Source organism: Prosopis cineraria, unplaced genomic scaffold, assembly GCF_029017545.1.
Source record: "Prosopis cineraria cultivar Desert tree isolate PC_DT_omini unplaced genomic scaffold, ASM2901754v1 PC8, whole genome shotgun sequence".
In the NCBI taxonomy this organism is placed as follows: domain Eukaryota; kingdom Viridiplantae; phylum Streptophyta; class Magnoliopsida; order Fabales; family Fabaceae; genus Prosopis; species Prosopis cineraria.
In genome coordinates this window covers 11107559-11134304 of record NW_026555339.1, presented here as the reverse complement: position 1 = coordinate 11134304, position 26746 = coordinate 11107559, and the positions used below count along the sequence as shown (strand labels likewise).

At 31.3% G+C, this 26746-nt stretch overlaps 2 protein-coding genes across 4 annotated transcripts; both read left to right on the top strand.

The window, feature by feature from the left end:
* The first annotated feature begins 2428 nt into the window (after positions 1-2428).
* On the top strand, positions 2429-9023 carry LOC129317292 (probable LRR receptor-like serine/threonine-protein kinase At2g28960). Its single transcript, XM_054961648.1, has 7 exons — positions 2429-2462; positions 2724-2794; positions 7100-7231; positions 7347-7449; positions 8250-8312; positions 8411-8600; positions 8738-9023. The coding sequence occupies exons 1-7, from the start codon at positions 2429-2431 to the stop codon at positions 9021-9023; spliced, it is 879 nt and encodes a 292-aa protein (XP_054817623.1).
* A 5733-nt stretch (positions 9024-14756) lies between these two features.
* LOC129318069 (senescence-induced receptor-like serine/threonine-protein kinase) lies at positions 14757-24285 on the top strand. Of its 3 annotated transcripts, XM_054962593.1 has the most exons (12): positions 14757-15046; positions 17934-18977; positions 19072-19207; positions 20799-20870; positions 20980-21051; positions 21155-21226; positions 21505-21653; positions 21919-22136; positions 22269-22392; positions 22657-22719; positions 22837-23026; positions 23199-24285. In XM_054962593.1, the coding sequence occupies exons 1-12, from the start codon at positions 14947-14949 to the stop codon at positions 23548-23550; spliced, it is 2592 nt and encodes an 863-aa protein (XP_054818568.1). In that variant the 5' UTR covers positions 14757-14946; the 3' UTR covers positions 23551-24285. The 3 variants fall into 3 exon arrangements, with proteins under 3 accessions (XP_054818568.1, XP_054818569.1, XP_054818570.1); XM_054962594.1 differs by lacking the exons at positions 20799-20870; positions 20980-21051; XM_054962595.1 differs by lacking the exons at positions 20799-20870; positions 20980-21051; positions 21155-21226.
* The last annotated feature ends 2461 nt before the right edge of the window (positions 24286-26746 follow it).

Sequence of the window (26746 nt, the reverse complement as noted above, 5' to 3'; positions counted from 1 at the left end):
TGCCTGAGCTTGAGGAGACCATATAAAACGTTAATTCTTCTTCAATAATCCAGTGAGGGGGCTACTAATAAAACCATATCCCTTCATAAAATGTTGATAATACCTTGTGAGACCAAGAAATCCGTGTAATTCCTTGACTAAGAAAGGAATAGACCAAGAAGCTATGGCTTTCAGTTTCTTCATATCTGCCTGAACACCATGAACAGTGATGACATGGCCAAGATAATCTATATGGTTTGCTGCAAAAATGCACTTAGAGGCCTTAGCAAACAATTGATGGTGTCGTAACAGTGATAACATTACTGTCAAATGATCTAAGTGAGCTGCCCAATGTTTGCTGTAAACCAAAATATCATCAAAAAAGACTAAAATAAACTTTCACAAGAAGGGTCGAAAAACTGAGTTCATAAGACCCTAAAAAGTAGTAGGAGCATTGGTAAGGCCAAATGGCATAACCATAAATTCATACAAGCCATCATGAGTACAGAAAGTTGTCTTGTCAATGTCCGCTTGATTCATTCGAATCTGATGATAACCAGCACGTAAATCCAATTTAGAGAAAAATTGAGCTCCAATAAGCTCATCCAAGAGTTCCTCTATAATTGGAATTGGAAATTTATTCTTGACAGTAGCCTCATTCAACCTTCGATAATTAACACAAAAACGCCATGTACCATCTTTTTTCTGTACTAAAACTATTGGAGCAGCGAAGGAACTATGGCTTTCTCTAATAATCCCATTGTCAAGTATCTGTTAAACTTGCTTCTCAATTTTAAATTTCTAAATAGGTCCATACCGATAAGGCTTGCAAGAAATCAGATGATTCACTTTGAGGGAAATAGTGTGATCAAAAGCACGTGATGGGGTAGAGTTGAAGGCTCAGCAAAACACATCCGAAAATGAGTTTAAAATAGCATCCAACTCAAGCTGCTAATTGGCAGAAAGATATGAGTTTTTGGGAAGATTGTACCTGAATTTGAAGAGGAGCATGAATGAGGTAAAGAGTATCCGTTAGTAACCAAGGACCATCCGAGATGGGTGGGTGAACAACAAGGTCTGGTAACTTGCACCCTATGCCGTGAAATTCAATTAGGCTCCCATTTTTGTAAAATTCAAACAAATTTTCAGTCATATCTATAGTAAATCGCCCCAATGACTTGATCCATTGTGCCCCTAAAATCATGTCATACGCCCCAATATTCATTATTAAGAAATCAGAAGAGAAGACAGAGTTGCCAATTTCCCACTGTAAATTGGGACAATACTGTGTAACTAAAAGCTGGCAAGCGTCTGCTATAGTAATGCGAACTCCTTGCTTTTCTTGAACAGGTAATCAGAGTCTCTTAGCTAACATCAAATCAAGCACGTTATGAGTGCTGCCGGTGTCAATCAAAATAATAACCTATTGACGCTTAACCCGTTCAAGCAAACGTAGGGTCGAAACTCCTTCTTAGCCATCCATAGCATTAATAGTACCCGTGGGTTCTTCATCAGTTACTTCTTCTTTGGCATCTTCAAAATGTCAAGCTCATCATCCACAAGCAGAGCATAGAGTTGCGAGTCTCGGCACTTATGACCACTACTATAACGCTCACCACACCAGTAGCAGAGGCCTTTACGCCTGCGTTCGTCCATATCCCGTTTAGAGAGGGTCCTTTGGGTCTTGGAAGAGGCTGAAGATACTGAGTTTGCTGGAGGAGATGGTTTGGGCTTCTCCAATAATGGGCTAAGGGATGAAGTGGGTTTAAAAGGAAAGTCCAACTTGGGACCTGAACTGGTAGCATAGGAAACTCGAGAAGGATTGGCAGCCTGGAACATGGACGAAGATAGATAACGACATGATGAAGACGGCAAAACAGGGGCATGATCGTGAATGACCTGAATCGCGGCGACTTGGCGTCTCGCGAGTTTCATTGCAGTAGCTAAGGAAGATGATTGAAAGCTGAGAACGCTCTGTTAAACATCACTCCTCAATCCACCAATGAAGTAGTTCATCACAGCGTCGCCCGATAAGTCTACTTCTGTCAATAACTTATCAAACTTCTCCTCATATTCATCAATTGATTCACCCATCTGAAGTTTCTTAATGGCAATCATTAGGTTATCATCCTTAATATCCCCAAATTTAGCCTCCATTTCTTTGAAGTAATCATCCCAAGAAATGTCCGATAGTTGTCTCTATTTCAAAAAAAAGAGATGCCAACGCAATGCACGTTTCTCCAGGTGAATGCATAGAAGCCTAATACGATGTTCAAGAGGAGTGTCATCAATAGCAAAAAATTGATGACATTGATAAGCCCATCCTCTAAAGTCAGTGCCATCGAACTTAGGAAATGCAACTCTACTGTGTTTGGTTGGAACTGAATATGGGAAAGGAGGTGTAGGAAGCAGGCCTTAGAATGAGCCAAATTGTGGTGGAGGGGCAGAAATGGGTGGTAGGGGTACTGAACCTGAAGCTGAAGGTGTGGCAGGATGTGAAAATGGTGTTTGAGTTAAAGTTGGAAGTGGAATGATGATGGGTTAGGATGGTGGTGACATTGTAGGACGTTGGGTAGGGCTAATAGGAGGGTTGGAGGGCTCACCAATCTTAAAGGTAAGTGGCCGAAAAGGTTGAGCTGCCATGGTTGAAAGTTTAGCAGATATATCTGCTAAATGATCGAAAAATTTGTCAAGCGTCTGTTTCATTTCTAAGATATTGTTTGTGTTCTGTTGCACTAACATAGATTGCATATCCAAGCAGTGTTCCAAATCACTGAGCCTTTCAGTGGAGGATCATGTCTCCAGCGGATCCATGGTGGGAGAAATGGCTCTGATGCCAAATGATAAGAGAGGAAAAAGGGGAGAGAAGAGAGGAGGAAGAAAGAGACTATTCCATTGATAAAAAATCATCAAAGAGGCAAGGCACAGCACATATACGCTAAACCTAAACACATGTAAGGTCCTACACTGTCAATACTTTTCTAACCTTCAGCAACAGATAAAGAGGCAGTAATAAAATCATGCATAAAGACAAGAAAGCCCTTAAATAAAGCAGTAACATATAACAATTACAGATAAGTGTTTTACATTGTGTTGAAAACATATAAGACAACTACTAAAAAATTGTAAAATTGTGTACTAAAAAACTAATTAACTCCACAAAGTTTTAATTCCAATTAAGAACTATAGTCCTTTTTTATTTTTATTTTTTTGAAATTTCAGAATTCTTAACAGTAAATAATGTTCTTAGAGGGTCCTTAAATATCATTCTTCCTTTTCCTTCTTTTGTTTGATTTTCCAATATTCATATAAAACAATATATTAAAAAAAAAGCTCAAAGTAGTTTGTTTATTGTTGGAAATATGCAATTAATGCCGTCATGGAAATCAACTTGGCAAGGGGACCCATGTGTGCCATCTCACTTTGCATGGGATGGTGTAATTTGCAGATCTGACAACAATACGGGAATTGTCGCATTGTGAGTAGTACTACACCATTACTCTTTTTTATGATTTGTTATATTTGAAGAACTTGAGAAGCATATTACACACACACACAAACACATGTTATGTTTACATATTTTGCATATGCAAAATCGTTGAAGAGAGCACAGTAAAATGCCCAAATCTAATATATATGAACCATAAAAAAGATATATGGCGGGTTGTTAATTTTCACAAAAATTACAATTCCCCTTCAACCTCTTTGAGGCTTAATTGCATTCATAGGAAATTTATTGTGAAGGATTAACTTCATAAGAGCCAGATACACATTGTGACCTTGGACATCTCTCTTCCTTGCTCATTCACTTTCTTCATTTTGATGTCAGGGTTCTAGATAAGGATTATTTCTTTTTACATTTTAATTTTTTTCCTTTGTTGTTTCAAAATGTTATTGCACTATAGACTTTTTACTATCATATAATATATTTGTTTCCTCTAAAAAAAATAGATATACGAACCATTTATAATGTGTGGATTTTATAATATATCATATAATATATCGCCTTGATTTGTTAATATATCTCAATCTACAAACTATTGTGAACTACAAATTGCAGGAACTTGAGCTCAAGTGAACTCAGAGGTCAAATAGATAAATCACTCACCGGTTTTAGAAAAATTGGAGTCACTGTAAGTTGTAACATAGGATAGGCTCTAAACATATTCAATTAATATTATACTGAGCTTATTGTTAGATATTATGAACAATACCAATCAACTTCTTTTATATATTCATAGGGATTTGTCAAACAATGAATTGATTGGAGAACTACCAGAATTTCTTGCAACTCTTCCTCATTTGAAATTCATATATGACCCTAATATATATATATATATCACATAGAGTCTTTCATGCACTGGATTATATTGTCACGTACCCCAAAATTCCATTTATTTTCTTTTTATCATCTTCCAGTGATGTGACAGGAAACAAGCTCACAGGTTCAATTCCCCAAGCTTTCAGAGAAAAAGTTAATTTGCAGCTCAGGTTTATAATTCATTTGTCTTCAATATATGACAAGATCAAATTCAAATTCTAGTTTATTTTCATTTGATCGGCTAAATTGGATAAAGTTTTGGTCGTGATTTTCATTCAATCATTGATAATTTGGAAAAGGAAGAAGGAAGAGAACAAGAAGATAAAATTTTCTTATAAATCATCAACATTCCTAAAAGTTTATGCAACCACAGTACATAATGCCTTTCTAGGACAAAACTTACACTCTCCTTCTATTCACAGTATTATAAGGCATTATTTTTAAAGTATCATATTAAAAAAATATAAGGTATTTTGAATCTTGCAAGGTGTAATTAATACATTTTTTCCAAAAATATCATTAATTAGGTGTGTAATTAATAAGGGTTTGTGATTGAGACAAACTATTAAAAAATTATTAAGGTTAAATTAAACATCGAAAGAATGCATAATTTTAAATGTCATTAATTAATTTATTGAGAGGTAAAATAGTTAAAAGTGTGCTATAATATTGAACGGAGGAGTCCTAATTAGCATTAGGAATAGATCATTAATTAAAAATATTGAGTCACTAAGCATACTAAAGGCGAGTGAGCACATACACATGTATGACATGTTACTTTGAAATATGCGCTTTAAGTATATACTTCCTCTTCCTATTTTACCAGTGTGGGCAACAATCCAGGCCCCTGTGAGATAGATTCATGCAACAAAGAACACAAGTTTGCAATTCCTCTGGTTACATCAGTTGCAGTTTTTGGTCCTAATTGCTATTATTTCTTTGTTGATTTGGAGACTCAAAAAGAAAAGACAAGCTATCTATTTTTATATCCGATCTGTTATCCTTTCATTGGGAATTTAACACACACATGGTTTCCCAATCTTCGCACATCTATATATGTTAGTTTCAAACAGAGATGTGATTAGAAATTCTAGACTGCTTTTCCCAGTACTTTTTGTTTTACCCCACATTGCATAAGCTTTCAGACATAAGGTAGTTTACATACTGTGTGTTGGGCACGTGAGTGTTGCATGTGTATTTCCAAGGGCATTACTACGTTGTAATTGGGGGGGGGGGGTCATCTTTCTTCCCTGTTCTTCATATTTTCATGCACATTATGAAGGTTCATGCAAATAGTGATTCTAGCAAGCAATCGACGTGCCCAGAATTGTGTCCCTCTGGTACAGAAACCACACTCTGAAAAAAACTCTCTGTTTATTCTCTATTTGATGTCTTACAAGTGAAATGGGATGGCTATTTATACTGAGACTTAGGGAACAACGATTTAAATGTTCGGGAGGGAGTTTCAGCTATTATATGAGCTATTACTTGTGTTTATTAGCCTGGAAAGGTTACAAAGAGAGTTATGGAGCATTCAAAGTTATCAACGGAGATGTTACAAGCTTCAAGGAGTTATGTTCAGGCTTCTGTTTCACCCTCTCAACGCCAAAGGACTCCACTACTCGCTCTCTCTCTCTCTCTCTCTTATTATATATATATATATCCCTCCCTCTCTATTATTTATATATAATTTTTTTATTGATATATTTAAATAAAAATAAAATACATGATTTCCCAATTTATTAAAATATTTTAGTTTATTAAACCTTCACATCTAAAATGGAAGTAATAGTTAATATTAATATTATACATATTATTTTTCTCAATTAATTTTTTTGGAAGTTGATCATTTGTATGAAGAAATATTTATTTTTCATTTAAGTTGTATATAGTGTTAATTAAAATTATTTTAAATATCTAAACAATGTAAATATTTTTTAAAAAAATAATATATAGATATGTGATGTTATATAAATTAATTTTGAAAATTTGCTGGCCCTTGGGAAAGGGTTTGTTAGGATAGGCCAAAAAAAAAATAAAAAGGATAATACACATGCTGTCAATTTCTTGACCTAAAAAGCTAATCTCCTGACATAACGAGATAGAACATATGATCTGCTTTGCCCATATTCTTACCTCTAAAAATGAAATTTTCTAAAATAAGTGTTAAATATCGATTCAAACAATTTAAATATGAATTCTTGATACAATATGAAAAAGTTACATTTGAAACTTAAGGGCCTGTTTGAAATTATTTTTATTTTATTATTTCAAGAACTAATGTTTTGTAGAACATGTTCGATAATAAAAATAATAATAATAATAGCTTTTTTTCTCATTCTTCTTTATTCTTCAGAACAATAATCCTATAATACTTAAAAGATATTTTGTTTTTCTTTTTGCTAGAACATTATTTTATTTTTATTCTTCAAAATATTTTTTAAAAATACGTTATCAAATAAATTTTTTTTTGTTTTGGAGAACAGAAAGCTATTTCTATAACATATTGCCAAACAAGCCCTAAATGTCTTATTTATAATTAAAACTTTTGAATTTGTACTTGTTTAAATTCATATTTGCAACTTATTTATTAGGAATTTTCGTCGAGGACCTAACGGTCATTAATTAAAAATTTTGGGACTTAACTATTGTCGTTCTTCCTTTTATTTTTTTAACTTCTTGCAAGTCTAAAAGAATTCAATATAATGATGCAGATTTGTCTACCAAATCCGTGAAGATTGAATTCGAAAACCAAATAATCGGGAATTTTCTCACGCACAAATTCTTCATATCACCAAGAATTTTGAAGCTCTTATTGGAGAAGGAGGATTTGGGAAGGTTTACCTTGGCACTTTAGAAGATGATTCTCACGTTGCAGTCAAATTACTTTCTGCACCATCAAAGGAAGGATATAAGGAATTCCAATCAGAGGTTAGACATAATCAAAGTCACACCATATAAATGTTCCAAACTTTTTAATTATGTGCAAATTAAGTGCCAAATCTTCTTATCAGTTATAATAATGGAGCTAAGTTTTGGCTTGTAGGCTCAACTCTTGACAGTTATTCACCGTAGAAACTTGGTTTCGCTTGTTGGGTATTGCAATGAAAACAACATCATGGCCTTGATTTATGAATATTTGGATAACGGTGACCTTGGCCAACTATTATCAGCTTTCTCATATCTTGTTCTTAAAACTTTGTAGTATATGGTGGTTTAATTTTCTCGTGGTTTTCAAGTCATATGTACAATTATCTATACAGTTAGTAAGATCTCATTTATTGATCATGATGGAATATTATAAATAAAATAATAATCCGAAAAGCAAATATGTCAAATCTTAATTACTATATTTGAGCATTGCAGAGTCTACCCAATTATCCACACTAAATTGGACTATTAGAATCCTTTTAAGATGCACAACAGATGCACTGAAGAGAGGAAAAAAAGGAGAAGGAAGAGCGAACAATGAGAGAGAGGTGCTCACTTTGGGGTGTATTTTTCCTTCAGCTACCCACAACTATTTATAGTGTGGGAAGGCCACCGCAAAAAGAAAATTTCAATTGTCATAATTCACCTCATAACGGAGGGAATTAATATGAGGGAATATTCACAAAGCATGCATCCAGGAAAAACTTCCTATTTGAGAACCAATCAGTAATTACTTCACCATTCATTTCTGATTTCCGATCAACTGTAATTAATCTAGAATATGTCAGATTTCCACTAATTGCTTTAACATAATGACCCAATTCCTATTAAGGATGGATCATTAAATTCTAACAGATCATAAAGGAAAGATTGTAAATTTTAATTTGGCTAAGTACTCATATAGTTCTCTGTAATTAAATCTGGCGCATCAAAGCACTTCTAATAGTTGTATACTGTGTCAGTGTAATCTTTTATAATATCGAAACACCTTGCTGATAAACAAGTGTATGTTCTGTAGATAAAAACTCAAAGGTTTTGAAGTGGAATAAGAGACTTCAAGTTGCAATTGATACAGCAAAAGGTAACAAAACTACTATATTATTTATCTATGACTCCTTATTAATAGGCTTTATTATATTTACCTTTTTCTTATATAATAATCTGGTTGGAGAGTTGCAGGACTAGAATATCTTCATACTGGTTGCAGCACTCCTATAATCCATAGAGACTTGAAACCATCCAACATTTTATTAAATAAATCCATGGTAGCAAAAATTGCTGATTTTGGACTATCTAGAGCATTTATAAATGAAGGAGATACTCATCTATTAACTCAATCAGCTAGCACTCCTGGTTATATTGATCTTGAGTAAGTGTTCTCGACATGTCAATGTAAAAAAAAAAAATCCAAGAATATTTGCTCAATAACTACAAAAGACAACATAATTTTTTGTTTCATTTCATTTATAACTGATCTATTACGTTTACCCTACTTATCCTTTGCAGATTTCAAATATCTGGACAACTTAACAAGAAAAGTGATGTTTATAGTTTTGGAATGATTCTTCTTCAACTAATAACCGGTCATCCTCCAATAAAGAGAGGACCTGAGAATATTATTAGATTTATTCTTGATTGGATTCAACCTAAAATTGAATGTGGGAATATTGAAGGCATTGTTGATCCAAGATTAGCTGGAGAATTCCATGTAATTAGTTCAACATGGAAAGTTATTGAAGTGGCAATGTCATCTGTGTTACCAATGCCATCCCAAAGACCAGATATAAGTTAGATATTGCAAGAACTACAGGAATGTTTAGCCTTGGAGACGGAACATACGAGAATAGAAAACCCTATGCCAAGGAGTTCATGTGTTTGTTCTGTGAACAGTGAGGTGATCACTATTATTTCTGCTAGGTAGTCTGTATAAACTACAAGCTTGATTGGATTCAACCTAATATTTTGCTTTCGAACTACATGAATTTTTAGCTTTGGAGATCTAAACAAGACTTGTGTTGTGTTAAACAAAGACAATAAAGCTCCATATGCTTGCATGGTTAATTTGAAGGATCATTATATATATTGTGTTTAATTTCTTGATGTATTGCTTCTTTCTTTACTAATTGTTTATCACTTTTCAGCTAACTAATTGCAGTTTGACTTAGCCAATTGATATTTCTTGTTGACAGAATTTTGTTGAGTTTCCCACAACAAAAATAAATCTACAAGATCTATTAACAACTGAGTTTGTCATTTTGCCGTCCTCAATTATCAATAGATCTTGTGATATATAATAGTGTTGTGGAGGACTTGGTTTTAATTCTCTCGTTATTATATTACTACTTTGAACTAGATTTAACTTTAAGCAAAGAAACCAATACTACTATGCTATAAAGGTTAGTAAAAAGAAATTTTTATATCTTCCAAAATTAATCAATGGTGTCGGTGGTTAATAATTGGGGCTTTAAAATCTCAGCTCTTACCCATGGAATAAATCTAATTCGATTGGGATATACTTTATATCCTTACGCTGAAAGAAATTAGTTTTTACTATAGATAGGTAGTATTCTCAAGGGAAAATTATGTATGAGTCTCGTGAAGTAAATTTATTTATAATAAGTCTTGCAAAATTTTAAAACTAGAGTTAAGTCCTGTGAGACCCTAATGCAATTTTAAATTTGAGTATAAAGATAATAATACCCCAATTAAAAATATATTACATCAATCATATAATTTATAATTACTTCATCATTAATTTATAACTATCACTTCATTTGATTTTTTTACAACTGTAAATTCACATATTTAGTAGTTAAACTAAGGTCAATATTGTCCTTTGTACTATAATTTCAAATTACACTAAGATCTCAAGAAATTTAATTGTGATTTTTAAATTTCGCTAAACTTGTTTATAAATAAGTTTGTTCCATGATACCTATATATAATTTTTTCTATTATTAATCAGCAATATATGCACACATCATTCATGCATGGTTGATTTGGTCCAAGAAACGATGAAATCCTTTGTGACTCTTAGAATGTTATGGTTCTCGGTTACCACAAGTGTTGACATCAAATGCGATTTTGACATTTATGTAGAACGATTCATTTATAGGTCTGCGTACATGTCTATCTATATAAATAGGAAAGAGGGTGAAATTCTTAATTTTAATTAAAAAAGGAACTAATATTCGCTTAGGAATTACAACAAATTCAAGTTACAAGGCAAATTCTCTTCATCATCCACCATCTTTCTATTCCAAGATAGTTCTCATTGTTTTTAAAAAAGATATGTTCTTGCTAATTTATAAAACTGAAACAATAAGAAACATTTTTCTATCTATATTAGCTCATAAAGTGATATCAGGAGCCAAAAAAATAAATATTCCATTTCATTATATACATTTGGGAGAATGACAAATAAATCTCTCCAAATTAGGAAAATGACAATTTGATTTCGTAAAATATGATAATGCCTTCTAAGTCTCAAAGGACCTAATTGTCATTAAGTTTTTGTTGAAATAGCACAAATACCTCTTAATTTAGAAAATGAAGAAAAATGGTGAGAGAAAGTTGTAAATACTTAAATCACTTTAGTCATTTAATAAAATAGACTTTTGAATTCCAAAATCAAAGTTGTGAAAAAAAATAGTTTTTTGCACTTTGCTGATTGAATAAACATGGTGAGAGAAAGTTGTGAGTGTCTAACCCACTTTAGTCATTTATTAAATCAGAGTTACAAAAAAAAAATCTTTGTTACACTTTGCTGGTTAAAGAAAAATGGTGAGAGAAAGTTGTGTTTGTCATTTCATCAAAAACTTAAATGACAATTAGGTCTCTTGAGAATTAAAAGGCATTATCACATTTTGCGGGATTAAATTATAATTTCTCTATTTTGGAGGAATTTATTTGTCATTCTCCCTACACATTTTAAAATAACTCATAAATATAATAATGATTAAAATAAAAAATTTCTTTCCATATATAATAAATTTCCAAATAATGTTTGTTCAAAAAAACTTTAAATAATGAAATGTTTGGTTTGTTAACTCCATAGCCCTTTGTATTCTATCCCATTATCATCTCATTCTATCATATTTTGAACTCTCACATGCCTCTTTAGGGGGTGGCTATATTCCCAAACTGTAAAACTCCATCTTGCTATTATATGGATATTAATTATTTTTTAAAAACAATTGCAGGGACAAATACGAAGAAGGTCAAACAAATTATTTCATTAAAAATAAGATTATATATATACACACGAAATAATAATTGTACTAAAATACTTGTTTTAAAAATAGTGAAATTATATGCCCAAAATAATACTAAATATTTGCCACTTGCTCCAGTGATTATAAATTTATAAGTAATTAAGTATGAGACAGAGAGTACCTGGAAAGATTAAGGAACCTTGCCATTAAAAAAAAAAAAATCTACTTTAGATATTATTTGACATCAGCTTCCCTGACGTCTGATGTTGATACTTCTATTATTTACAATGTACTGAATTACTTCGTCAAAGTCATTGTGGCTTGACTTTTTAAGTTTTGTAGATATATACGCTTAAAATAAAAAAGGTTTTTCTACCCAAATATCAATTTAATTAGTGGAAGTTAGTTTACTGGTATACTTACCGGTTACAATTTCATTTCTTTGTTCTTGTGCATATTAGAGTTTATAAAATAATGTCTTATTATTAATTTAAACATAAACAATACACAAAAATACTATCTTTAGGCCTGGTTATATGAAACAAATGATAATTAACATTTACTTATAAATGTTAACTATCCTTCGTTAACTATCTTTAATTTGTTTCTTACAAATAGACATGTAAATGAAGGTTGGTCTAGTTGGCTAGTATATAATATAACATAGAATAAAACTTATACATTTAGTCTTCTATACTTAATATACTTATATCCAATCAAATCATAACAATTGGATCTTAATATGTTAATAAAATTAATAAAAAAATTTATTATAAAATAAATAATTTATAAAAAGACCTACAAGTCTTAATTTAATTAAAAATAAGTATATTAAGCATACAAAGTTAAGTATATAAGTTTTTTCCTATAATATATAACCTATATGCTATATCTTATAAGGACATGCACAAAATTTCATTAATAAATGATGCACGCAAAAATGTATAACCGTAGGTGTACAGGTTGATAAGTGATAAACTAGTGCATCAAGGTCAGTTCCACGAAGAATCAAGCAAAATAACAATTAGACAATAAAGTTTTCATTTTTAGTTTACGTTAAGCAAAACTAATTGAAATTGATTAATTAACCAAAATTAAAATTGAATTTAATAAAGACTCAACAAAATACTTAAATCCAACAATCACTTGAAGTAAAGAGCAAGCTAGAGTCACTAATCCCCATTAATGTCTTAGACTTTATTTTAACCCAATTAATTAATTTCAAAGTCAATTTTGTTAATAGAGAGATTTAATAGCTATGAGGGGTCTTTCAATCCACTAACAACCCTCTCTTGAATTAATTATGTTATTCTAACACAATTGTTCAAGAGGAAACTCAACCAAGAACACTCTACAATGATTAGATAGGGCAATTAGGTATATGTCTATCTTAATTATAAATTAGATAAAATCTAATCCCATATTACTCAATTCAATAGTCTATAAGAGATTTCCCTTTGTCAAGAAAAAATCCCAACACCCAAAATCACATTTAATGTTGGTCAAGCATTAAATAGATATTAAAGCACAAGATTAAGAAATTAAAATTAACATTAAGCATAACTAATGGATAAAAACGAGTCTAATCCATCAATAGGTTTATAGTTCCTCTAAATCTAAGAGATTTAGCCATACATAAGTTTGGAAATTGCAAAACTAAATAGAGAATATATCAAAATGAAGAAAAGGAGAAAAAAAGCTTAATCAAAGTGATTTTGGACAAAAATCACTAATTTCCCATAAAACCCAAGCTTCTCCACCTCATCCATGGTTCCTGGTTAGTTTGGAGCTGCTAGAGACGAGAAAGATGAAGAATACTAATAAAAAACGTTCAAAACCTTAAAATATCTATTTTTTATGAAGCTATGCATTTCAATAATTGATACTTATGCTGCAACATAATCAGGTTATGCTACAACGTAAATCCCATCGTCACTGCCAGTGTCACTGAATTATGCTATAATATAATTCTGATATGCTGTAACATAAATCTTTTCTTTTCTTTTTCTTCAATCTTTACTTACATATAGCACTTCAAATTTTAATGTGGATTGCCTTACACACAATATAACACCATTAATGTAATTTTAGCTCAAGTAATCCATTCATTTCAACAAGACACTACCAATTCTCTCTTCTCATATTCAAACACTTTTCTTTCATTTTTGTCAAATATATACTAGTCTCATTTTCTCTCAAAATTACTTGATGACTCCAAATTGAACCCAGAATTTCCTAATAACAAAAGAAAATATTTGGAGTCATCAATAAACCATCTCTAGGTATTGACGTAAGTGTCTCATAAATCATGAAATATTGCTCTAAGTCTCTAGGATCAACTCATAAATTTTTTATATGAAATTATTAAGAGTTAAAGAATAAATTTATCTTGAATATTAGATTCAGTGTATGGTGAAGTGGATATCACATATGGCCATGCCACCTAAACATGGTAAGATATTAACTAGCGGTTAGATAGTTGGATAACATAAGGTGACATTATATTCTATTATTTTGAGACAACATTGTATTAAAAAAATATTTTAAGATACTAATTGAGGATACGTGAAACTTCAGGGATCAATTTTACATTGACTCAAATATTAATAGTACTAAAATATTTGCCACTTGCAGAGGCGATCAATGTGAGATCAAGGAGTCTTTAATTTCTAATGTCCCACAAAAAAAAAAAAGAGTAAATTCTAGCTACTTCAGGGTGATGTAACCAAACTATTATTATTTGTAAAAATACATCGACTTTAAATATTTGACACATCAGCTTCCTTAACGTCTGATGTTGAAACTTCCATTTACTCGGATTATTTTAACAAAGTCCATTTCATTGTCGATCCTTAATTATTGCATTTATAACTATATATTTCACTGTTTATTGAATTCCCTCCAAATTCTTGAATATCTGTACTGTTAGAAAAATACTGGTAAAACACATTTCAACTCCAGTATCTTAGGTCTTTAATTCAGACTATAATCCGATCTGCCGTTTGCAGGCACTTCTTTAGGAGGCATATACCTCTCATGCATCGAGAATTTAATCATTGTTATATAGATAGAATCTGAATTTAAGATTTCTGGTTAAACTAGATCAACCGCCTAACTATTGATCCAAATGTTCAGCGGTAACATCGGACTGTATTAAAATGAGAAAGTCACATTACATAGTGTCTGACCCATTCTTATATAGACCCACGGTATACAATTAACCTGAATACAACCTGCACGAGAATCTCAAGATCATTGATATATACTTAATCTTCTACGGATACTATTTCTTTTAAGTTAATTCATTTCTTTTACCCCATGCACATCTGGGGAGAAAACACTCAATTCTTTTTTTTTAAATATTCATAGTCAAACCATGCATGCCGGCCTTTTACGTAGTATTTATTTACGCCCACACCATTTTCCCTGCTTGTGAGAGAAGTGCAAATCATTTAGGCCAATTCATTTCTCTTTTCATGATCGTCGCCTAAACTTGAAAACATGAAGAGCCCGATACTCTGGATTCTGGCTTTGTATGTGTTGGTTTCCTTCATTATTACTACTCACTCAGCACAAGTTGTTGCAGATGTTGGTAACTCAGGTAATTAAGCATTTACCTACCCTTTAAAATTTTCTTTTACACACAGAAAAACTTCTGAAAAATATATGCTGCAAATGACTTACGCTGCAAAGTGGATTGGGTTATGCATGATAATCGCTGTAACTTTTTTATCGCTTGTAACTTATACTTGGGCAAATGTTAAACTTTAGGAATAGAGTTAAAAGTACAAGGATTAATGTTATTTAATGATATAAAAAAGCCATAGCGACAAAAAGATTGATTTTGTGTGTGTGTGTGTGGTGGGGAGGAAGATATGTGCTATAAACACAAAATATGAGTATTGGAAAAAAAATATAATTGAGTACTTAAAATATAGAAGATGAGTACCAAATAAATGAACTAAAAAATAATTTCAACCAGACATCATTTTTTAATTGAAAAAATTCATGGTTTTTATTTGTGGTTAATATCCTTAAAGGGTCTTTGTATGTTATTTATTAACCCCATAATTTTAGTATAAAGAGAACTTGTCCTTTTATTTATTTATTTATTTATTTATTTTGGAAGGGATGACCTGCTTATAGTTTTTGGTTAGAAGGCCGATTTAGAGTGGCTAGGTGATGGTTCAAGGAAGGGAGGATTTTAGACTCTGTTTAGAAAGATGGTGCTATTTTTAAGGGCAATAGAAAACTAGAAAAGGAGGGGCAGATGAAGAGGGCCGAAGGCTTTTTTTTTTTTTTTTTTTTGGGGGGGGGACATAATTTCTCTCCCTTTTTTTTTACTAATTAAAAATATTTTCAACCGATGAGTAAAAATATTAACTTTATTTTGGGAAGATGACAATAAAATTCCAATGAAATATATAAATGGCAATCAAATCTCTCAAAATGTTATAATTCCTCTCAAATTTTTGGGTTTGTTTTTGAAATTAATGATTTTATATTAAATGATTAAATTGCCCCATGTTTAAAATAATCAGTCACAAATTTTATTTAAACAATTACAACTTTTATTTTGAATTACAAAAATTAAACAAGAAATCACAACTTTTCATGTGAAATTTCTTTTATCATTAAAGTTCAACTTTTGAAAATAACTAGTCACAATTTTTATTTAAACAATCACAACTTGTATTCTATAAATCACAAATATCAAATAAGAAATTACAACTTCCCACATGAAATTTTTTTATTATTAAACAAGGGAAAATTTAGTCATTTAATCTAAAATTATTAATGTTAAAAAGATATACAAGAACTATTTGAGAGGAATTATGACATTTCAAGGGAACTGATTATTATTTTCCCATTTATTTTCCATTAGACGTTTGGTGAAGAGAAATTACGAAAGCAAAGTTTTTTTTTTTTTTTTGGCTATGATATCCTAGATATTTAACGTAGACTAATCTAGTCAATAGCTTGCTAGTATTTTTTTAGGGATATACCTTCCATCGAGAATTTAATTGCTGCTGGATATCTAGAACTCAAACTCATAACTTTTAGTTAACTTGGATGAACTTGATCAATTCCCTAACTAGTTGATCTAAGCGCTGGATGGTACAGGAAGGAGTTAAAGTCATCAAATGATAAACAATCTTACTAAAATATTGAAGTTAAATCTTTAAAATCATGGGTTAATTACTATTTTAATATAAAATAGAAAATTAGCCTTGAAATTATAGATTCAGGAACGTCTTGCACTCTAAACTCATTTTTGATGTAATACTTCCCTTCAACTTTTTAAAAACGGTGCAATATATCCTCTACCATTAACAAAATTAGTTAACTTTAATTATTATTTGACTAAAAAATGATAAAATGACCCCAAAAATTACATAAACTAACCAAAAAAAATTATAATAAAGGATCAAAAAATTACAAAAAATGATCACTAAAATTTATTGATCCTTTTTAAAATAATTTTTTAGATCATTTTCTATTATTTTCTAATTAACTAATGGTCAAAGTTAATTATTGCTAACTATAGAGGCTAGATTGCATTATTTGAAAAGAAACATTGCATCAAAAATGAGTTTAGGAACTCAAATGCTTTTAGATTTATAGTTTATGAGCCAATTTACTCTTTTATTCATATTTTTTAGATAAATGGGAATTAAAATATTTGTATAAATTATTAGTTATTTTTATAAATTAAAAAATAAAATGTTTTAGATCTAGAAAGGACAAATTAGTGAAAATGTTATATAATTCATGGTAAAATTAGATGAATTTTTTATTCTATGGTAGAAAACATATTTCCTTAAAATAAGGCATGTGTGAAGATTAGACACTCTAGGGATAATGACAAATAAATTACACCAAAATAGGAAAATGACAAAAGAATATTATGAAATAGGATAATTACATTGTATAGTTGATCCTCTGCAAAGTAATTGAAAACATAGTTATTAAGAATATAAATTGAAGTTATCAATAACGAAGATAAAGTTATTAGTATAAGAAACATAGCTAAACTGAAGTTGTTAAGGGAGGAAGTGTACTTATTATCACATAACTAAACTAACAATTACGCCTCCTGTATCAACAATTTTGTCTTTGTTATTGATTAACAATTTTAATTTAAGTTTTAACACTATTATTTTACAGAGGGTGATGAGAAATGTAATTTTGCAAAAAATTATTTCAGATAAGTCTTTAGAGTTAGACTTTAGAATAATGACTTCATTTATTGGTACTCTTTAATTTTATCATTTTCCTATTTGAGTGGGATTTATTTGTCATTCTCTCTTTATTCTATGGCCAAACATATCAACAATATTTATATCCTCTTCAACTTAGCTTCTTGATACTGTTTAATATGTCTGTGTGAAGGTCAATTAAATTAGACATATGAGGCTTCATTTCATATATATGGCATGTGGGAAAAAATAAAATAAGGAATAAGACATAAATAAATAAATATGCAGGTTTCATAAGCATAGACTGTGGAGCAAGCAAAGATTACGTTGATGAAGAAACAGGGATTTGGTACGAGACAGATGAAGGCTTCATAGAAACTGGAACCAATCATGAAGTGTCCCCCAGTTTTGCAATCTCCAATTTTCCATACCTACAACGACAGCTAAACACGCTAAGAAGTTTCCCTCAGGGAAAAAGAAACTGTTATACTTTGAAACCAAAACAAGAGGATGATGAGAATCACAAGTACAGGTACATTATCAGAGTTATGTTTGCATATCAAAATTATGACTACAAAAACGACATACCCAAGTTCGATCTCTACTTAGGGGTTAGTTTTTGGCAGACAGTTCGATTGCCTTCGACAAATTCTTTCCACTATTATGAATTAACAATCCCACAGCTTACCAATGGCATGGTACAAGTGTGTCTTGTAGAAACCGGAGAAGGCATACCTTTCATTAACACTTTGGAATTAAGACCACTGAACAACTCTCTCTATTCCTCTCCATTTCCCTTGTCTCCCCAAAGGACAGATTGTGGCTACGGGCCTGCTATTGATAGGTTCAGGTACGAAGACGATGTGTACGATCGCTTGTGGCCAAGATATGACTATAAGGATCCCATTTGGGATGTCTTGAGAACTACAGGTGCACAAGTCAGAATAGAAAACTCCACTTATAAGCTACCATCAGAAGTATTACTCACAGCATGTCAACCCCAGAACAATTCCAATCTCTTAACTGCAAATTGGAGTTTTAATGTAGCCAGACAATATTATTTGTACCTTCATTTCGCTGAAATCCAAAAGCTTCCTTCTGGCAAAAAGAGGATTATCAATGTCACTTTTGATGATGAAAATTCGCCCTCTCAGGAACTTGCTCTTGAATACTTGAAACCAGTAACCCTAATTTCCAACTTGATAAGTAGTAGGAGTTATGTTAGCTTCACAGTCAGAGCAACGGTTGATTCTTATGCTCCTCCTATCCTCAATGCCTTTGAGATTCTTAATGTCTTCCCACTGCCAAACTCCCCTACAGATGCACGAGACGGTATTGCTTTTATATATTTTCATCTTTTCGTTCAATCTGCAATAATATTCATAAAATTAGTTGTCCTATGATATATTGAAAATTATACATGCAGTTAATGCCATCATGAGAATCAAGCTTACTTATGGCATCTCAAAAATTAGTTGGCAAGGCGACCCATGCGTGCCATCTGCCTTTGCATGGGAAGGTGTGAATTGTAGCTCTGGCAACAATACAAGAATCGTTTCACTGTAAGTAGTACTACGCTACTGCTTTTATTTATATTTTCTTACACTTCATTACCACATACTCCCTCCCTCCCTATATATAAAGTATTTTTTAGAAGCTTATTTGTCTTTAAATATAAGGAGTGACAATGATATTTTTGAGTAATTAGACAATTTTATCCTTGTCTTGAAAAATGAAATAGATCATTAATTGTATGTTTCCCCTATCACCATCATGATATTAATTATCATATTATTAGGAGTAAAATTAAAAAAATCATTGTGTTTTTATGTGAATTCAACTAAATAACAAACTTTTATTGGTATGCGGGATTTAATTAAAAATACTTTATATATAAGGATAAAGGGAGTAATTCCAAATATTTAACAGTTATTTTCTCTTATATTTAACGATTAACAACTATCAAATATGCTTCAGTTATTTATTGAGTTAACCAATGTTTGATGGTTATATAATGATCAAATATTCTGCTCTATATTTGACGGGTATTGAAAATAACTGTCAAATACGACGGGGAGGGAAATTAGAGTTGTTAATGCTAAACTTATGCCAGCAAATTAAGAATAATCAAGAAGAAAGAGCAAAAGAATGATAATTCATCCAACAATTTCACACACATAACTGAAGAAATTATAAACACCTAAAGAAATTAAGCAAATTCACTTATTCCAGCAGACAAGAAGCAAAGATAGAGAATAGGTTTTACCGGAAATTAGATTCTGAAGGAGGAAAATAGGATTTGGGGGTGGTTGGAGACGGAGTGGGTGTGAAAATGGGAAGAGGCTCTTCAGAATGGCATCGTGTTCGTGAAAACTGGTGAACAGCGCGCATGAACAACCTAGGGCACGAGGAAATTTAGGCGAATGATTCGAAATAGGAGAAGAATGGTTTGATTTCGAATGAAATGGGGGAAGAAAGGCTGGATCGAAGAAGAAATTGCAGAGGAGGACTGCGTTCGGCGTGAAGCAATGTGTCTGTGAACTGAGGAATTTAATTTTTAAAGCACTGAATTTGATTAGTTGTATAGGTTAAAAGTTTGATGGTTAAATGATTAACCGTAAAATATGTTGAAAACTTTATTTGACGGTTAAAGTTCACCACCACCAAACTTAAACAAATAATTTTCTGGAAATATAAATTTACAATTTTTAACTCTTAAGTTAGACGGTTCTCCTATGGAACCATTGAATATTTGTAGACATATAGTTAACAATTAATTATTTAACCATCAAATATTTACTTCCCCATTCCCCATCTCCCCTTATCCAACGTTTTTGCATGTAACTGCGGATATACATGTATCAAATATTTTAAAATATATTGGTGTGCATGAATAATAACTTGAATAACAATTCTTACTTACTAACAGTTGAAGAGTACAGTAAAATGCCTGAATTTAAGATGTAGTGATCATATATAGTGTGTGTGTGAGGATTCTATATATATTCACAGCATCTCAAAATCTTGCATTGATTTGTTAATATATCTCAGTCAGATATTTCAGCCTAATAAGCTAGATATATAGATTCCCTTTTGTTTCTCTCCTATGATTGTTTTCACTATTGTGGCAAACATTTGTTCTACGAATTGTAGGAACCTGAGCTCAAGCAAACTAACAAGAGCAATAGTTAAGTCGTTCGCCGATTTGGAAAAATTGGAGTCCTTGTAAGTTGTCACTTAAGATAAGCTCTATGAACATTCACATACTAAGAGAAACATTGAACTTTTGGTTAGATATTGTGAGCATTAATACTAATTAACCTATTGTTCAAAGGGATTTGTCGAATAACGAATTGACAGGAGAATTACCAGAATTTCTTGCAAGTCTTCCTAATTTGAAATTCATGTAAGATTTTAATCTATTGACATTGCAAGTTTCATGCTTGAATTATGAAGTTATGTGTTTCAAAATCCCATATATACATATAATTTGTTTTACCATCTTGCAGTAATGTGACTGGAAACAAGCTCACCGGTCCGATTCCGACGGCTTTAAAGGAAAATGCTAAATTGAATATCAGGTTTACTTGTCTTCAATATCAAATTCAGATTAATTCAAGTTTTGAGGTCAAATGGGGAAAAAAAAATTGTCCTGATTACCGTTCATTTATTGCTACCAAAAAAAAGTACAAAAACGTTCTGATCAAAGCGCTTATGAAGGAAACAGTCTTAAAAGTAGAGGGGTGTGTGTGTGTGTGTGATTCATTTACCTGCAATATATGTGAAAATACAATGTGTGCAAGACATGTTACTTGGAAATTCATTTGCTCGACTTAACTTCCTTTTTCGATTCTACCAGTGCGGCCAACAATCCAGGCCTTTGTGAGAGAGATTCATGTGACCAAGAAAAAAAGTTTGTAATTCCTCTTACTACATCAATTGGAGTTTTAGTCCTTATAGCCATTCTTTCTTCGATGATTTGGAGACTCAGAAGAGACACAAGACAAGGTATCTAATTTTATATCTGTTGTCCTTTCACTGGGAATATGATAGTCATTCTTTCAAAACACTTTGTGTTATGCAATTCCAGCATGCTTTCCCAAGAACATGGAAACTTTTCATCTGTGTTTATTCTATTCCACATCGTATAACCTTTCAGACATGAGATAGTACTCATGCTGAGAAATTCTTGACCTAGCAAAATAATATCTTGACTCAAGCTATATTTTACTTCATTATGAAGTTTTAAAACATTTGATATAATATGATGCAGATCTGTCAACAGAATCCCCGAAAATGGAAATTCTAAAACAAAAGAATCGAGAGTTCTCTTACTCACAAGTTCTTGATATCACCGACAATCTCAAAACACTTATTGGCGAAGGAGGGTTTGGGAAAGTTTACCTTGGTACTTTGGAAGATGGTTCTCAAGTTGCAGTCAAATTACTTTCTCCCTCATCAAAGCAAGGATACAAGGAATTTCAATCTGAGGTTAGACATGAAAGTCATATATATCCTGATTTTCAAAGCTTCATATATACGTGCACATACAAACATATATGAAAATTGGGTATGAGATCAATCTTCTTTAGTTATGATGGAGCAAACTCTTGATTTTTGCAGGCTCAACTCCTAGCGGTTATTCATCATAGAAACTTAGTTTCACTTGTTGGGTATTGTTATGAGAACAACATAAAGGCATTGATTTATGAATATGTGGATAATGGGGACCTTCGCCAACTCTTAGGTATGCCATATCTTGTGCTTAAAACTTTTCAATATCATTGATAGTGAATTTTTCTTGTGGTTTTCATGTTCACATAGAATTATATGGTTAGTAAAAACTCCTTTATCGAACACAAAAGGAAGATATAGTACATATGTATTTGGACTCAAACTACTCATTCAGTTGGTCAGTTGATCTTGTTTATCAAACACTTTTAGTAGTTGTATGATTATATGTAATTTTATATTGAAATACCTTGTTAAGAGACCTGTGTATGTTTTTCAGAGAAGAACTCAAATGTTTTGAAGTGGAATCAGAGACTTCAAGTTGCAATTGACACTGCAAAAGGTGACAAATTAAAATATTATACTATTGATGTATCTTGCTTAATTTTATATATATATATATATATATATATTAGTTATTTTTCTATCTTAAATAATAATTTAGTGGAGGTGGATGCAGGATTGGAATATCTTCATACTGGTTGCCATACTCCTATAATTCATAGAGACTTGAAGCCGTCCAACATTTTATTAAATAAATTTATGGTAGCCAAGATTGCTGATTTTGGACTATCCAGAGCCTTTACAAACGAAGGAGATTCCTATCTATCAACTCAACCTGCTGGTACTCTGGGTTATATTGATCCTGAGTAAGTTTGTTTCTATCATGTCAATTAAAACCATTAACAATATTTTCTCAATAACTACAAAAGACAAAATAATGTTTAGTTTCAATTCATTTACAAGTAATATTTTAAAACCAATATATTATACTGGCTAAATAAATCTAATTAACCTACTTAATTGCTTTCTCTTATGCAGATTCCAAAGATCTGGACAACTAAATAAGGAAAGTGATATTTATAGTTTTGGAATGATTCTTCTTCAGCTAATAACTGGCCGTCCTCCGATAAAGAGATCAGGTCCTAGGACTAATACTTTCATTCTTGATTGGATTCAACCTAAAATTGAATGTGGAGATATTCAAGGCATTGTTGATCCAAGACTAGCTAGAGAATTCTATGTTACATCAACCTCGAAAGCTATTGAAGTAGCAATGTCATGTGTCCTACCAACACCATCCCAAAGGCCAGAAATAAGTTATATATTGCAAGAACTACAAGAATGTTTAGCTTTGGAGATGGATCATACAAGAATAGATAACACTATTTGAAGTAGCAATTCACTTGATTATAGTGTGAATAATGAATCAATGACTACTCTCTCTGTTAGGTAGTCACACTTTTTCTACTAAACAATACCAAACTTAAGCTTGTGCATTATCTAGTGGGATAAGGCATGAGCCTTGTGAAGAGAGGCAAGAGGAAAACCATAGAGAAACATTCATAATTGTTGAACAAAACTTCTTGATTATCACAACGGCATCATGCAATCCATGTAGCCAAGTAGTCAAATAAAACTTCTTGTCGATGTTGTATGCTTGTATATTGCACATTATATACAAAACTCTCCTCTTTGAATGATTATGATCAAAAGATAGGCTACCCTTGATTACAAGTTTTTTGAAGCCTTTTAACACAATTTTGAGACTCATTTGAAGTAGTTAAGAGGAAGCTCGGATGACGCATGAGATTTGGATCTGAATCATGACCCCTCGGTGCTCATGAACGAAGAAGACAGAACGACAATGGAGAATGCATAGTGCTTTGGCATGGTTCTTTAGAGACGGCGTGGATTGTGGCGTTGACGGTGTTGACTTCAACGAGATAAGGGAGAGGAAGGGAGAGATGATGATTTTTATTTTTATTTTTGGGAGGGGGGCTGTCAAAAGATAGCTGATTGTGGGGTTCATTTCCTTTTTAAAAAAAAAAATTTATTGCATATGGAAGCGCTCCACTATGTCAATTGTCCTGTAGGCTATTGTTTTATTTTATAAATTCATTTTTTTATATTTTTAACTGAGTTCTATGGGACTGCTTACCAGAAAGCGCTCCATTAGACTTATTATTTTTTATTTGTTTACTTTTTTTTTTAATCCTACAGAAATGCTTTTACTTAGCATAAGTGCTCTCATAAACTTATTAATTTGTTTTAATCTCTTTAGAAGTGCTTATATGAATAAGCGCTTCTGTATGATGTAGTTTTCATAGTGCTGTCACTGACTAGCGCTCCAAAAGGTTTTGTATTATGTTTTCAGAACACTTTTACTAAAGCACTCCAAAATGAATGTTCCATAAACATATTTTGTAGTAGTTAATAAAAGGCATATGAAATGGGGGATTACAGGACTGAGAAGTTCGTAAATGTAAATTCATATATCTAATCTTTTAAAATTATCGATGTTATTACTGTTTTATATTAAATATGTCCACACAAAAAATTTCTTGCTGTAAATGCTATATAGAGAGAGAATCACAATACACCATACAAACCCATATCAATCAAATATCAATGATCATTGCGGAGCCACACTTGCTTGAGGGGTGCATTATTTGGGGGAAATTATAAGTGGGGTGTGTAAATTTTGCACTACTTACTCTTAATATTTCGCTCTTTTTAAACGAAATAAAAAACAATTGGGTTTAAAAACTCAATAAATATATAATATTTTAATGATCTAAATAAAATATAAAAAGTATATGTACAATAATAGACCATATCAACCTATTCAATATATTTTTTTAAAATAAAAATGATGATGAATCTATTAATGTAACTACAATTTTAGTTTTAGGACAATTATTATTTTAAAAAATATTAAATTAATTTGCACCCCTGGCTCCAGCACTCCACCATCGTCAGGGATGAGAACTCATTAAAACAGAAATTCATAAAAAGTTTCCCACGTTTCTAATGCATAAATATATAATTTCACTTAACAAATAGTCCATGGAGTCCCAAATTTGACCTCAAAAATAATAATCATGCATAATTTTATATTCCTAGTGTTTTATTAATTTATAATAGAAAACATATAATATTTGATCTCCATAGTTTCATTGGGTTTTACTTTTAGTCCCTGTAGTTTTTTTCAGTGTTTTTAGTCCCTATAGGGACCAAAACTACTGAAAAAATGAAAACTATAGGAATTTAAAAAATAAAGATCACCCAATCTTTCTAAAATTATAGGAACTAAAAACACTAAAAAAAATTATAGGAATTAAAAATAAAACCTGATAAAACTATCAGGATCAAAAATTATGTTTTTCCTTTATAATATTATAATGTGTGTGTGTAACAACTTTTTTTTTTTTTTGCTATGCATATAATAAATATTAATGCACAAGATGTACCTAACTCTAATCCTCCTAGATTTTGCATCAAGACAGATGATACTGCAGGGTCTAAAGCATTTATGTTGATCTTAGATTTCATTGGATTTATATATGTACTGTTTGTCTTCATGAGTTTGTGTTGATCTTTAGAAATGTGTTTTTGTAGCTTATTTTGTGGAGATTTTCTTATGCTTCATGGTTTATGAATTCATTAATCTTGTAGTTAATTGGAAGCTTATCTGGAACAAATTTAGAAAGCTTATTGATGAATGATGAGAAAGGACTTGGTAACAAATTTAGGCCAACTCACTGAATACAAATATAGAAGTACTTAAATTAGCTCTCCAAGTACCTGTCACATGATATTGTGGGTATGTGTGTGATTTTATGCTTTGATTTAATATTAAATTATAATTAATCATTTTATATTTTAAATAATAAAATAGAATGGTTTCTTTATAAACTTTTAAAAAAAAGGAGAAAATCACTCTCAAGTCTCACACACACAAAAAAATTAATTCAAAATGGTCTTATAAAATTATTTTGAAGTCTCATTTTCACTTAAGTTGCTAATTAGTGCTAGATATCATTAATGCTTAGTAATCTATTTTGAAGTCTCGTGTTTTTCACTGAAGTTGCTAATTAGTGCTAGATATCATTAATGCTTAGTAATCAACGGCACAGCTCCATTAACAATTTCTAATCATTGATTGACAACTTTAATATGATAAATTAATATCTTTTTATAAATGACATGAGACTTCGAGTTCAAAGTAATTTTGTAACTTGTCAAGTCACTCAAATTGACTCGTGAGTTTGGCAATGATATTTTAAAATGATTTTATGATACTTCTTGTATTTAAATTTCTTATGTAAGACTTAAGAATGATTTTTTAAAAAAATTATACTTCAAAGCATATACTTTAGTTCGATTTCTAACCTTATTAAGAATATTCTATTAGAGACTCACTCTTATCCTTTTACTTTCTACTTAGCATTACGCTTTAAAATCTTTTAAAAAAAACATGGCTTTGCAATAACATGCAAATTCAGATTCTCTAAATTTATTTTTGTCATAATGGCTCAATTTTAAGCTTTGATTGTTAAATCAACATCCAGGGCATTAACAAATTC

What these genes read in the sequence shown, in the direction of transcription:
- LOC129317292 (XM_054961648.1), top strand. Translation starts at nt 2,429, where the DNA reads ATGGGTGGTAGGGGTACTGAACCTGAAGCTGAAG. An exon ending in ATGTCTCCAGCGGATCCATG is followed by an intron (nt 2,795 to 7,099) that starts GTGGGAGAAATG and finishes CATATCACCAAG; the next exon opens with AATTTTGAAGCTCTTATTGG. An exon ending in CCTGGTTATATTGATCTTGA is followed by an intron (nt 8,601 to 8,737) that starts GTAAGTGTTCTC and finishes TATCCTTTGCAG; the next exon opens with ATTTCAAATATCTGGACAAC.
- LOC129318069 (XM_054962593.1), top strand. Translation starts at nt 14,947, where the DNA reads ATGAAGAGCCCGATACTCTGGATTCTGGCTTTGTATGTGTTGGTTTCC. An exon ending in CCCTACAGATGCACGAGACG is followed by an intron (nt 18,978 to 19,071) that starts GTATTGCTTTTA and finishes TTATACATGCAG; the next exon opens with TTAATGCCATCATGAGAATC. An exon ending in TGCAATTGACACTGCAAAAG is followed by an intron (nt 22,720 to 22,836) that starts GTGACAAATTAA and finishes AGGTGGATGCAG; the next exon opens with GATTGGAATATCTTCATACT.